The 13,794-nt window shown below is 46.7% G+C and overlaps 1 protein-coding gene across 7 annotated transcripts in view; it reads left to right on the top strand.

The window, feature by feature from the left end:
- The window catches only part of KCNAB2 (potassium voltage-gated channel subfamily A regulatory beta subunit 2), a 120,910-nt gene that overhangs the window by 55,284 nt on the left and 51,832 nt on the right, over positions 1-13,794 (top strand). Inside the window, exon 1 of one of the 7 annotated variants that reach the window (XM_081871196.1) lies at positions 11,189-11,421. The exons of the other annotated variants lie outside the window; for them this stretch is intronic. Coding sequence (XP_081727322.1) covers positions 11,204-11,421 — 218 coding nt within the window. The 5' untranslated portion in view covers positions 11,189-11,203. Of the gene's footprint in view, positions 1-11,188; positions 11,422-13,794 lie in introns of those variants that run through there. 7 annotated transcript variants of the gene reach the window in all.

Below are 13,794 nucleotides of genomic sequence, written 5' to 3'. Positions count from 1 at the left end.
GGATACCACTTAGTGTTTTGTTCAGGAGGGGAAATCATGAACTGCTCAACTGGAAAAGTATCTTAAGAGGTGTACACTAAACAGCATAAAACAATGATCACTTATGCACAGCTAAGATCAGCAAATATTTAAAAAGCAAATATGCATGTTATTTGCCTAGCAGAAACACTTCTCTCTCTCTCTCTCTGCTTCTTAAAACAGTTGTCTTAATTGCATTCAATATCGTTCCTTTCCTTCCTGATTTCTCTGCTGACCTTTGAGCTGTTTGTGGTTCTAGTTCTGCCCAGGCTCCCAAGTAGAATCCAGGGGGCCCTCTGTACATGGCCTGGCACCTTTTGCAACCCGCAGATTTATTTATTTATTGGTGCACTTTTAGAGGGGATGGCAGGCATTTCATCTCAGGGCAATTTGAGCCCCACATGGTGTGAAAAGATTCCTGCATTGCAGGGGGTTGAGCTAGATGACCATTGTGGTCCCCTCTACAATTGAACCTGCGACATTCTGCATGCAAAGCAAGGGCTCTACCTTCTGCGCTATGGCGCTCCCCTTAAGAACACAGAGTGTTGCTTTATGATGAGAAATGCAACAAGGAAGGACATTGCTTTAAAAAAAATAAATCAAAAGGGAGGACAAAAATGGGTGATGCTCTCATTCCCGCAGAATCCACCACCGTTTCCATTCCCATGCCACAGCTCATTAAAGCCAGAGAAATGGAAGCCTCTGGGGTTTTCTGTTTGAGGGAGGGGGCATTTTTGATGAATTGGAGGCCAGGTTTCAGCAGAACGCTGCTCTACCACCCTAGAGAGCCTCTACCAGTCGGTGTAGATGGACCAATAGCCTGGCTTCACGTGAGACATCTTCCTACTTCACTTATATCAGTGACCTGCATCATGTGCAGAAGGTCCCTGGTTCAATCCTGGCATCTCTAGATAGTACCTCTCACCCTATAGATGAGTTAATGCAATGAATATATGGAGGCAGTTTTTGTAGGGGGTGTATGTTACAGGGCTAGGATTGTTTTAGTGGGGGGTGGAAAATCTTCTCATGGGAGAGCTTGTCCATTGCTCCTCCAAAATAGCTCCTTATTTCTTCCCAGGGGAACATGCCAAGCTTTTATATGATAAAGGAACAGGCTTGCCATTGGGTTTATAAAGCATCTTCTTGACCTCTGGTGACACCCCTATCTTCTATGACCCCTTGGTCACACCACAGTGTGACATTCAAAATCGGTTTCTAAGACAGGATGTAAATACCGCCCATCGTTATCAACAGTCACTTGATGACACATAGCTTAACACAGGGGTCAGCAACCTTTTTCAGCCGTGGGCCAGTTCACCGTCCTTCAGACCATGTGGTGGGCCGGACTATATTTTGGAAAAAAAATAATGAACAAATTCCTATGCCCCACAAATAACCCAGATGTGCATTTTAAATAAAAGCACACATTCTACTCATGTAAAAGCACCAGGCAGGCCCCACAAATAAACCAGAGGTACATTTTAAATAAAAGGACACATTCTACTCATGTAAAAACACGCTGATTTCCAGACTGTCCGTGGGCCAGATTGAGAAGGTGATTGGGCTGCATCCAGCCCATGGGCCTTAGGTTGCCTACTCCTGGCTTAACATTTCAAACTAGGCTGTAATTTTTTTTTGGGGGGGGTGAGATAGGGTGTGCCTTAATCCCAAGATCTGTACCCGAGGGACTATCTCTCTCTGCCGAAAAGGAAAGGATTGCGGTGCATTTTCTGGGCAAACGGAATACTTTCCAGAAGTCCTGGTTGCCAGCAGGCTTCCGCAGTGACTCCAGGTGGGGTCTGGTCAAGGCGGAAGAGAGAGGGTCCTATTCCATTGATGCAGCCTAGAATTGCACACGCTTCACCACACTGTTGACCCATGTTAGCCTTGTGGTCTACCAAGACCCCTGAATCCTTTTCATGTGTCAAGCCAGGCATCCCCCATCCTATATTTGTGCACCTGATTATCCCTGTCTCAAGTGGAGAACCTTGCATTTGTCCCTGCTGAAACCATTTTGTGCATTTTCCGCTCCCCTGCAACAAGAAGGTTGAGTTTGACTAGGGCCAAAGTTTGGTGCTGCTTCTTTTAGCCAAGGTGACTTTCGCTCCATACTGTGGTTTGCCAAGGAAAAGGGATCCATCCCATCCTTGGCAAAGCTGCTCCTGACTTCTGGCTCTACAGGAGCAGGGAGAGAGACTTCTGGCCCATCCCGAGCCATCCATCAACCCATCTCTCTGCCTCCATCGCCGCCTTGACAGCATCCGAGGCCTGGAAGGCACCTTCTCTCTGCACCTGACAGGTTTGCACCGAGAAGAAGTGAGTGATGGACGCCAGTCCTCATCAATCGGCTGCTTTCCCCAAATGCTTTTAGAACGAGAGGATCCTGAATAATTTAGCTCCCGTTTGGTAAAGGGGAGGTGGGGCGGGGTGGGAGAGAGATCCTTAATAGGCCTTAATGGATCTGCTGCTAAACATCTTTGACTCTGGAGGGACCTGCCTCAGTCCAGGATAGCTCTTGACGGCTGGCGTCGACACTCCCCTAATGAAAGCCACGCCTGTGCGCTCGTTAAGAGCCCTCCGTGCAAAACCTAACGAGCTAGAACTTTTATTTAATGAGCAGGATTCCGAGAAACCGGGTGAGTTTGGGCGGACACCGGAGCGATCGGGACCAGAGCGAGGGCAAGGCTTGTTGGAGATTTCACTGTTTCGCAGGAGAGAGGCTAGGAATCCTGAGGTCTTGATGGCGAGGAAGCCTTTGTTGGTGGGGGAAAGGGTGGCTGCCTCTTCCATTAGGGTTTTGACCACCCAGCATCTATTCAGAGACAGACGGTTCCCCCCCAGGTGATTCTCCATCTTTCTCCGCTTGACATCAGGGCATCTCCAGGAAGTTTTGCGGTTATTTAATTTTCGGGGATAGGGATGCAAAACCTGGGTGGTGTGTTTGTTTTTGTTTTTTTGATAAGTATGAGATGTTTGGAATTTGAGGAAAGATGAGAGATTTCAGCAATGGTTGGATTTTTATTTTATTTTTTGCATTGTATGGTGAGACAGGTTCTAGCAAGGGCAGAGAGCTATGGTGAACTCCAACCGACCTCCATTGTAGATGGAATGGTTCCGTTCGCTTTTCCCAGCCTGAAGGTTAAAACACGGAAATAAACTCCTGAGTTCAATGGGATTTGCTTGTTAGCAAGCGTGCACAGGATTGAACCCTTACAGAATCAGGCGGCTATTGTTGTTTCAGGGCAGCGGTGAGTTTTGATTTTAGAAAAGGAAGAAAGCAACCAGAAGATACTGGTTTCAAATCCCAGAAATGGCTGAGGCTGTAGGAATTCAATCCTAATTCCTTCCTGTATTTAATTTCTTTTAAGTATTATATGTGGTCCATGGATGTCTCTGTGTGAAAATGCTATGTTATTTTCAGATCTGAGGTTGATTTCCCTTGAATTTTCTTTTTGTGCATTATGTGGCTGTGCGTCATTTTCCTTCCCTTTCTGCATATTATTTTAATTTAATTAATAAACCCTGCTATGCCGCACACTTACCATTCCTGAAGGATTGCCCAGAATGCCCATAAACCTTTGACCGCATATGCAAGGTTGGTTGCATACTAGGAGTTGATGTGCTTGAAAGTTTCAAGAAGAATGAGCATAAGGGAATGGCCAGAGTATTAGGCTGGAGAAAGGAGGGTCCTTGAACCCTGCCTGGAGTTGAATCTTATTGGGTGGCCCCTGGAAGCTTAGGGTCTCAACTTAATTTAGCTTTGAAGGTTGCTATGAGGATAATTTTACCACTTTCAGCTTCTTGAAAGAAGGGCTTCCATTGCACTCCCAAATCTCCTTTACAGACTCTTAGAATTGTAGAGTTGAAAGTGACCTCAGATCTATTCCAATCCCCCCTGCAATGCAAGAATCACAGCTAAAGATTCATCCAGCTTCTGTTTAGAAACTTCCATGGAAGGAGAATCCACCACTTTCTGCGGGAGTCCATTCCACTGTCAAACGGCTCTTTCCTTTTTTTTTATTTTATTTTTAATACTTTAATTTTGCTTTAAACAAATTCAAATAAATATAGACACCAAAATTACAAAAGAAAATTCCTTAATAATAATAATAATAATAATGAAAAAAAGCTAAAAAACTACAAACCTCTTTCCATCACAGAATTCTTCCTAAAGATTAGTCAGAAGCTCCTTTCTGGTAAATTGAATCCATTGGTTCGGGTCCTAAGAAATAGGATTTTCCCATCTTTGTAACAACCCTTTAGATATTTGACGATGGGTCTTGTATCACCTCCCAGTCTTCTCCAGGCTAAACATACCCAACTCCGTCAACCGTTCCTCAAAAGGCTTGGTTTCCAGAACATGGTCACCCTTCTCAGCACACCTTCCACATCTGTGATGCCCCAAAATGGACACAGATAGTCTAGATTAGTCAGTCTAAACATGCACCAACTAGCACATCTTGCTGCATGCCCACTACACAGGCTATATACCAGGGGTGGGTAACATTTTTCCTGCTAATGACCACATTCTCTTGGGAATATTCTATAGCAGGCCATATATAAGCAGTAGGTGGGGCCAGCTTTCTTCCCATTCTTCCGTTCCCCTTTCTTTCTCTTTCTGATACTCACTCCCCCCCCCCTCCAGAAGTCTAGAGCTGATTGCTTGCAAAGCGCTTTTGAAATTAGGGTAAGGGCTGCATGCAACTCTAAGGCTGCAGAATACCAACCCTTGTCCAATATGCACTCTGATCCTCCCAGACACTTGTGTGTAAATAACCAAGGGGGCAGGCAGAGACCCCACTTGAAATACTGTGTCCAGTTCTGGGCACCACGTCTAAGGGGGATATTGGCAGGCTGGAATGTGTGCAGCCTGGAATGTTTCGCCCTAAGGAGAGGAAACGGGGGGGGGGCGGGTAGGAGAGCTGTCACGTAGAAGATGGAGAAAGCTTGTTTTCTTGTGGGTAGAACCCAAACCAACGGATTCAAATGACAAGAAAGGAGATTCCAACTAGACCTTAGGAAGAACTTTCTGCATGGAAAAGTCCATTCTTTTATCTGTCTGGAATCCTCCCACATTAAGCTTCAATGATCAAGAGGATTTTAGCTAATCAATTTATCAGCTAATTGTTGCAGTCTAGAGCTGCTTTCCCAGCTGGGGGCTGATTTATTTATTCCATTTACCGTATTTTTCGCTCTATAACACGCACCCGACCATAACACGCACGTAGTTTTTAGAGGAGGAAAATCCGTAGGCATGCCACCCGTAGGCATTCCCTCCATAACACGCACAGACATTTCCCCTTACTTTCTAGGAGGAAAAAAGTGAGTGTTATGGTGCAAAAAATATGGTATATTCCCACCTTTTCCCCTCCAAGGAGCTCAAGGTGGCATACATGGTTCTCCCCCTGCTCACAACAACCCTGTGAGGTAGGTTAGACTGAGGGGCAGTGATTGGCCCAAGGTCTCCCGGTGAGATTCATATCCAAGCAAGTCTTGGTCTGTAACTCTTAAGTGCTATAACACATTGATTCTCTGATTTGCCCTGATGGAGCCACTGCCACTACCCGCTGCACTTATCCAGGAGCAAGCCCCTTTGCACCTAGTGAAATTTACTTCCCTGTAAACATGCCCCCGGGACGTGGGTCGCGCTGTGGATTAAACCACAGAGCCTAGGACTTGCCGATCAGAAGGTTGGCGGTTCAAATCCCCTGATGGGGTGAGCTCCCATTGCTCGGTCCCTGCTCCTGCCAACTTAGCAGTTCGAAAGCACATCAAAGTGCAAGTAGATAAATAGGTACCACTCTGGCGGGAAGGTAAACAGCATTTCCATGTGCTGCTCTGGTTCGCCAGAATTGGCATAGTCATGCTGGCCACATGAACCGGAAGCTGTACCCTGGCTCCCTCAGCCAGTAAAGCAAGATGAGCGCCGCAACCCCAGAGTCGGTCACGACTGGACCTAATGGTCAGGGGTCCCTTTACCTTTACCTTTTTAAACATGCCCCCAGCTTTCATTTCAGTGCCTCAGCTACCATAGCTTTGAGGGATGCTGGCTTAGAGCATCGGCAAAGAACATCTGTGGTTGATAGACACCAGCTCCCTTCATTCCTGACAATTGGCCATCATGCTGGCCGATGGCAGCTGGAGCCCAACAACTGCTGGAGGGCCACGGATAGAAGAATAGAATTGTAGAGTTGGAAGGGACCCCCAAAGGTCATCCAATCCAACCCCCTGAAATGCAGGAAAATGACCCCCTTAGAGGCTGTTTGGATCAGCAAGCCAGACCGTGAGCCACAAACGGGTTCAACATTTCTGTATCCTGGGCCACTGAGGTGGGGGCACACCGCTTGCAATATCTCCAGCCCTCCCCAGATTGCATTACAGAGGAACTGGATTGAGCAACCTCTCACCATCCACTCCCCTTCGGACCAAAGAATCAGACTATAGAAAGAAGGCGGGTTCCCTTGCTGATATCAACGATCCCTTTAAAAGCTGCAGTCTCAGCTTCTCTAACAGCCTCGAGTGCTGCCTTTATCGTCCTAAACTCGAGGATTTCAGTGCAATTGATTGGAAATGAAATTTCACGGGGATCCTTCATTCCTCTTGAAGCCTAATGGGTATTGATCAAGCCCAGAGCATCCCCTTTTGATGGGGGCCAGGGATGCCCATTGGCGGGTCTTCCCAAGGTTCAGTGTGACAAAATTTGCACAGTGGCCTCTGGTGCAGCGAAGGGGCTTTGTTATCCCTGAACAAAGGAATGGGGAAGGAAATGGACAGAAAGGGATATTTCCTTCCAGTCATTCATCCCTTCTCTCTCTCTCTCTCTCTCTCTCTCTCTCTCTCTCTCACACACACACACACACACACACAGTGTCCCCATGCAATGGACTTAACCTCCTACAGTTAAAAATCACCTTAATAATAATTGGAATCAAAATATTATTCAAACTAATAATAATGTGAATGACCGTGGATCTAAGATGATGATTAAATGAATTTCAGTAACAGAAAATAAAGGGCTGAAAGAACAAAGAAAACGAGGAGGAAAAAAGTGTAGAAAATGAAATAAGAAAGAAAGGTATGGTATAATACGACAAATATAATCAGTTACATTTCCATACATATTTAGATATATAACTAATTGTTGTTGTTGTTTAGTCGTGTCCAACTCTTTGTGACCCCATGGACCAGAGCACACCAGGCACTCCTGTCTTCCACTAATATTATAATAATACCAACTAATCATATAATATTTTATATAATAATAACTAATATTATTGTCCAGACGCACTGTCTAATTGACAGTGGACCTAAGTTGCAGGAACCAAGGATGTTGTCTTATACTGAGTCAGATCATTTGGTCCATTTAGTTCAGTACAGTGACCAGCCCCAACTCTCTCTTTTTTTGCCCAGTTCTCTTTTAAAGCCATCCAAGTCAATGGCCACCCCTGCCTCCTTTGGGAACGAGTTCTGTAGTTTAACTCTGTGCTGAGTATCTGTCCCGAATCTCCTGACATTCAGCTACATTGGCTGTCCACAGATTCCTGTGTTATGAGAGAGGAAGAAAATCTTTTCTCTGTCCACTTTCTCCATGCCATGCATTATTTCATAAACTCCTACCATGCTGTCTCTTATTCGTGTTTTCTCCAGAGTTCAGAATGCTGCATCCTTTCATCACAGGGGAGTCATTCCATCCCCTCCTTGATCATTTTGGCTGGCCTTTTCTGAACAGAGCCCCCTCCTCTGTCTCATCTCTCCTCCCTCCATCCTTAAAAAGCTGCCTCATGCTGAGCCACACCAATACTCCACCTCGCTTGTTATTGTCTACACCAGTGTTTCCCAAACTCGGGTCTCCATCTGTTTTTGAACTACAATTCCCATCATCCCTGACTACCCATCCTGCTAGCTAGGGATGATGGGATTTGTAGTCCAAAAACAGCTGGAAACCCGAATTTGGGAAACACTAGACACGTGACTGGCTGCAAAGGCTCTCTAGAGTTTTAGGCAAGGTCATCTTTCCTACCTGGAGACGCCATTGGAGATTGAACCTAGAACTTTGTGGGTGCAAAGCAGTTGCTCTACCAGAGAGCTAGATTTCAGGGAGCAATTTATCGGCTTCTAAAAAGCAGTAGCTATGGTGCATAAACCACCACATGTGTGGTCACACTCTTTCCCCATCTCCTTGCTTGGAGAAATGCAAAATGCACCCAGAGCTCCAGAAATGTTTCTGGTGCTCTCTCCCACCATTGGTGGTCTGGGGCAGCCAGCAAGACATCTTAGGCAGATGCAGTGAAGAGAAAAACCCTGTGCCCTGGTGTCTGTTGAGGGCAGATGTTTCCTGGATCAGCCCCAGCTGAAGGTCTGAGCCACCTGGCAGGATCCACTGCAGCTGAAAAGCTTGGCTTGGGTAGAGGAATGCAGCACCAAGGTTGGTGCAGAGAGATTATGAGATCTTCTTTCTTGAAAATGTAGCCTTCTCAGTTGAGCGAGAAGACATTCATTTACAGCAGGGTTGAGGAACCAGTAGCCCTCCAGGTCTTGCTGGGGCTGGGAAGTGGAGCCCATTAACAGCTGGAAGACCACAGGATCCCCATCCCTGACCTATGAAACCTGCAGGAAGCAAGCACCTGCAGGGCAGGAAGGATGAAGCAGCTGAGATCCCATGCATGCATCTTCTTAGAAGCAAAGAAGGTCCCCTCTGTTTCATCTGAAACACCTGCTGCTTGGAAGTAGCCTGTCTCTGGCTGTGAAGGTTGACCATGGTCCCTCAAGCACTGGGTGACGCTTGGCTATTTAAGATGCTCTGATAAGTTTTAAGCTGGAGTCTGGACTCAGGCTCTGTCATGACAATAAGAAGAACCCTGCTGAGTCAAGCAAGTGGCCCATCTAACAGCATTCGGAATGCCGTCGCACCATAGATTTCTATAACAACATTATGATAGTGGTGCTTTTATTTTCAGTTTTTCTCCTAAGAAATTTCTCTAGCATGGAATTTGCCCTTTTCCCACTGGGTCAACATCTTCATTGAGCTATCTCCTATGACCCCAAGGTCTCATTCCTGATCCATCACTGCCCTTTCAGCCCCCTGAGCATGTTTGTGAAATTAAGACCTTTTTTTTGCCCTAACATGCCCTCCCTGGTTGGATGGAGATCTGTTGTATATTAATAAGGTTTGGAGGTTTTCAAGTCTGCGTTTTAATCATTCATACACAGTAACTGTCTAAATCATTCATATTTTGTGTTGATGCCATCTACCCATTTCACCCTGAGATCTGTTCTTCTTCTTTTTTCCATTCCGTAGTAGATAGTGCCAAGCTATTTAGAATCTTTTTGAGGCTCTTTGTGTTTTGTTTTTCCTGTGCTTCCTTCTCCCTTCTCCCCCTTTTTATTTTTCCCTCCTGCTCTGTCTCCTTGACTTTTGGCTACAACCCTTTCTCATCCATCCCCCAAAATGGGTCTGTACTTGCTAAGAACGCAGTGGCGGTTCCTGTGTGACTCTGATGTGGTGCTGGATGAAGGCAGCAGGCTCAGTGTGACCTTTACAAACCCTCTTCTGGTTTCATGGAAGGGTGCATTGTCGGTGTGTTGAACCTGTTGAGGATGGAGCTGGAAATCTTTGGGTCTGAACAACCTCTGTTGGTCAAAGAGTATGCAAGCTTGCCTTGATTTCAGTAGCTTGATTTCCCAGTGTATCTCCAACAAGCATGGTTGGTAGTGAGAAATGATGGGTGTTGCAGTCCAGCAACTTTTCAGCCATGGGAAATGCATTGGCTTGTACACATTACCCTGGAGCATGGGAGCAGTGCCAGATTTACGTATAAGCTAAACAAGCTATAGCTTAGGGTCCCACTCTCTTGGGGGGCCCCCAAAAAATTAAAGGGAAATAACTGGATGTACATTTCCAAAATATAAGATAAAAAACAAATAAAATAAAACCTACATACAGCAACAGTGTTTTGTGTTGTGTAGGCTCCTATGATGTAAGTAATGGGCCCTGCCTGCTAGCCTGCTCCCTAAAATATCACTGGTTTTCTCATTTCTATATATAGGGTGCCTACATTCTGCATGTGCAAATGGCTTTAGATACCTATTAGATCCATCAATTACCATATGGCATGTATTCAACACAAAAAACAGTGACAATTTTTTGTTGACAAAGGACAGTTGGACATATAAAGGGTCCCATTCCCTTCAGTAGCTTAGGGCCTCATCAAACCTAAATCCGGCCCTGCATGGGAGGCAGGTCCAAATTTTGAAAATCAATGCCCAGCAATCGTAGTTGCCAACACTTTAACCTCCCTGGCTCTTCTGCCTTTAACAGCTGCTGTTTCTGCAGGCAGTAGCAGGTGACCATATTTGACCTCCCTGTAATTCTTAAAGTGAAAAGCAGGCCAACAGGGTTTTGTGATAGTTTTTCTGGTCAAATTGGCAATGCTGATGACTATTCCTCCATTGCCAATCAAGAGTCAGAACACTTTGGCTAAGATGTGCAGAAAAGGCAGTTCCCAACATTCTTTGTCATGCTTCAGAGTGACCAACGGACAGATCTTGGGGACAATGTACTGCATAGGAAGCTGCCTTAAACAGAGTGAAACCAATTGGTCCATCTAGCTCAGTGTTGTATACACGGACTCACAGCGGCTCTCCAGGATTTAAGTCGGGGCAGGGGAGAGAGAAATCACCCTTTGTTCTGCCTTTGCACCCAGCATCTGAGTCTTTGGGTTGTCCATTGCTGGAGATGTACTGTCAAATGATAGCTTAGGCCAACCTCCAGATGTTGGACTCCAACTCCCATCATTCCTTGCAGCAAGCATCACCAGGGATAACAGGAACTGTTCTCCTACAACATCTGGAGTGCCACAGATGTTTCCTACCACACCTACAGCAAACTTCCAGCAGCCCTGGTGCACTTAACTCCATTCCTATTTGTACAGGGCCCAGAGTTGGTTCCTTTTCCTTCCCACCTGATAATGAACCCAGTTTGGTTCTGAAGCATGCATACTCTGTGGCCAACAGAGCAGGCTGGCTTAGTCAAAGCAATGTGAATTGGAGGCCAGCTAGGGGAGACTATTGCAGTGTTGGTGGCAGGTTGATTTGGCCCCCTTGGCTAGGAAGCAAGTTTGGTTCACCTGAGCACGATTCCTTTTAACGCCTGGGAAATTCACAGATCCCCCCGTCAGGCAGCATCATGCTGTCCATGACGTACAGCGGGAGCCTCCGGAGCGTGGCCAGTAGGTGCCATTCAGAGTGGGGGCTGCACCAGATCCAGCAGACAGACACGGTGGAACTGCAGAGGCTCAGGGATGTCCGGGTAGCAGCCCAGGCCAGGATCAGGGAGGAGTTCCTGCGGATGCACGGGCTGTCCCTGGACGAGTGCACAGCGCAAACGACCGGCATGAAGTATAGGTAAGCAAAAGCAACTTTCTCGAGGGAGCCAGCATGCCAAGGGTGGGGAACTTTTTCTTGCACCTCACTCACAACTTCACAAGCTTCTAGGGGCCATGTGCAATGAAATAGTAGTAATAATGTTTCTATCCATCCTTTCTCCCAAGCTGGGATTCAAGGCAGTCTCCAACATTTAAAAGTAAAGTAGTTAAAAACAACAATTGAAATACATAATTTAGAAACAGCAAAGTACAGTGGTACCTTGGTACTGGAACAGCTTGGTTCCCAAACAAATCGACTCCCGAATTCCGCAAATCCGGAAGTGTCCCGGCTTTCTGAACGTATTTCAGAAGTTGAATGTCCATCATGGCTTCTGCATGAGTCCAGGAAGCTCCTGCAGCCAATTGGAAGCCACGCCTTGGTTTTTGAACGGTTTTGGGAGTCGAACGGACTCCTGGAAAAGATTAAGTTCGACAACCAAGGTACCACTGTATAGCTTGCCCTGACAGCAGCCTAGTGATCAGCCGTGCCTGCTCCTAAGTTTCCAAAAGCCTGTCTGAACAGGAAGGTCTTAGCCGACCAATGGAAGGATAATGGAGAGGGAGCCAGTTGCACCTCTCTTGGAAGGGAATTCCACAAACTGGGTGTTCAGCCACAGAAAAGGCACTTTCCCTCTCTTGTGTCACTACCAGCCATGTCTCTGATGTCGATGGGACCGAGAGAAGGTGCTCCCCCATAGGATCTCAGCACATAAGAAGGCTTGTGTAGAGAGCTATAATCTTCCTGGTAGCCTGGTCCCAAGCCATATATGTAACCATAAGTGAGTGGGAAAGAGCAGGGAAAGAGAACACTGGAGGGCTGGGCATGAGGGAGAGGACCCTAGTTAGTGCAAAGGAAGAGTGCAGGGGGGGGGGAGCTAAGGGATTATTTGACCTGGGCAGGAAGAGAGTGCTGGTGGAGGAAGAGGGCAGGGGGAACGCCCCCTCCAGGTTCCATACCAGGTAGGGTATCATCGCAGCCCCCCCCCCATGCGCACCACGCGCTACCAGGATGCACACTGCACACCCCTCTGCACCGTGCGCCATGCACCACGCCCCCGAGGGCAGCATGTCACACCCCTGGGGCACACGCTATGCCCCCGGGATGCGCGCCAGCCCCATTCCCGCCTGTTCTCTGCCCCCCGGTGCCAGAGCATGGAGCTCCGCCACTGGAGGAGAGTAAAAAACCTCCTGAAGTGTCAGAAGTAGCTACTATTCCACATTTTTCTCCCTTCTTATCAGGCCACTTTTTTGAGGGGGGGTGGGTGAGGCTCTTCCAGCACCCCATGTTTTATAAACCACCTGCATATAATTTTATGGAATAAAGAATAAATGGAGTGGAATGCCTCCTTACACCACAGGGCCCTAACCTTGGTCTTAAGATGCGTGTCTGATCTCCTGTGTTCTCCTTTTTTAACGCCCGTTTAAAGGCGTTAGGGCGATCCCAAAGGAATCTGGAGACGGCATTTAGTCCGGTCTCCGATCCACCGAGCTGATAGGCTAAGTTACTGAAACGGAACACTAGCAGTGTCTTGGTCAACGGCAGGAAATCTCCGCCTGCCTTTTCTGGGTTCACGGTAGTCAAAAGGACCTGCCATCAAAATGCCACTAGATGGCGCTCTCCTCCTTACACATCAGTGTGTCTGTGTATTTGCGTATGGTAGGATTGACATTTCTAGCAGCCAAGGCTCCTTTTAGGTCACTGCTTCCCAGGCTGTGGAGTCCACCCTGCAAGTGAGGCACGCAGCCTGTGCAAGAGGTTCAGGGGCTTTATAAGTAAACCCCAAATGCCCTGCAGTCTGATGGTTGGTGTGCTTGCATTCCCACAAAACTAAAAAACGGTGAATAACTTCATCGATACTATAAATATTTCAACAAATTCCACATGAATAGGGGCATTTTTTGCTTGCAAACCTAGGGCAGCAGTTACGAAACAACAACAACAGCAACAACAAAATAATAATAATAATAATAATAATAACAATAATAATAATAATAGTTTTATTGTTTATATCCCGCCCATCTGGCTGGGATTCCCCAGCCACTCTGGGCAGCTTCCAGCAAAATAAATAGTTAAACCTACAGCTGAAATGCACAATACCAGCAACTGCCAAAAACCTTAAGCTCCGGATTTCACGTGATAATAATTTGGTAGGTCACCAAGAAAATCTGGACTTGTCGTACTCAAAAGGCTTGGGGACCACTGCTTTTGGTGGTGTCATATGCACATGGGAGATGGTTATGCTTCAGGGCTTAAAGAACAACTCGGTGACTACGTGAGCAAGGCCCAATCCTGCGGCTGTACAGTGGTACCTTGGGTTAAGTACCGTATTTTTCGCCCCATAGGACGCACCGC

This window comes from Podarcis erhardii (genome assembly GCF_964252035.2).
Source record: "Podarcis erhardii genome assembly, chromosome: 7".
In the NCBI taxonomy this organism is placed as follows: Eukaryota; Metazoa; Chordata; class Lepidosauria; order Squamata; family Lacertidae; genus Podarcis; species Podarcis erhardii.
Note: the sequence above shows the minus strand (reverse complement) of the source record. Positions and strands in the feature narration are given on the sequence as shown.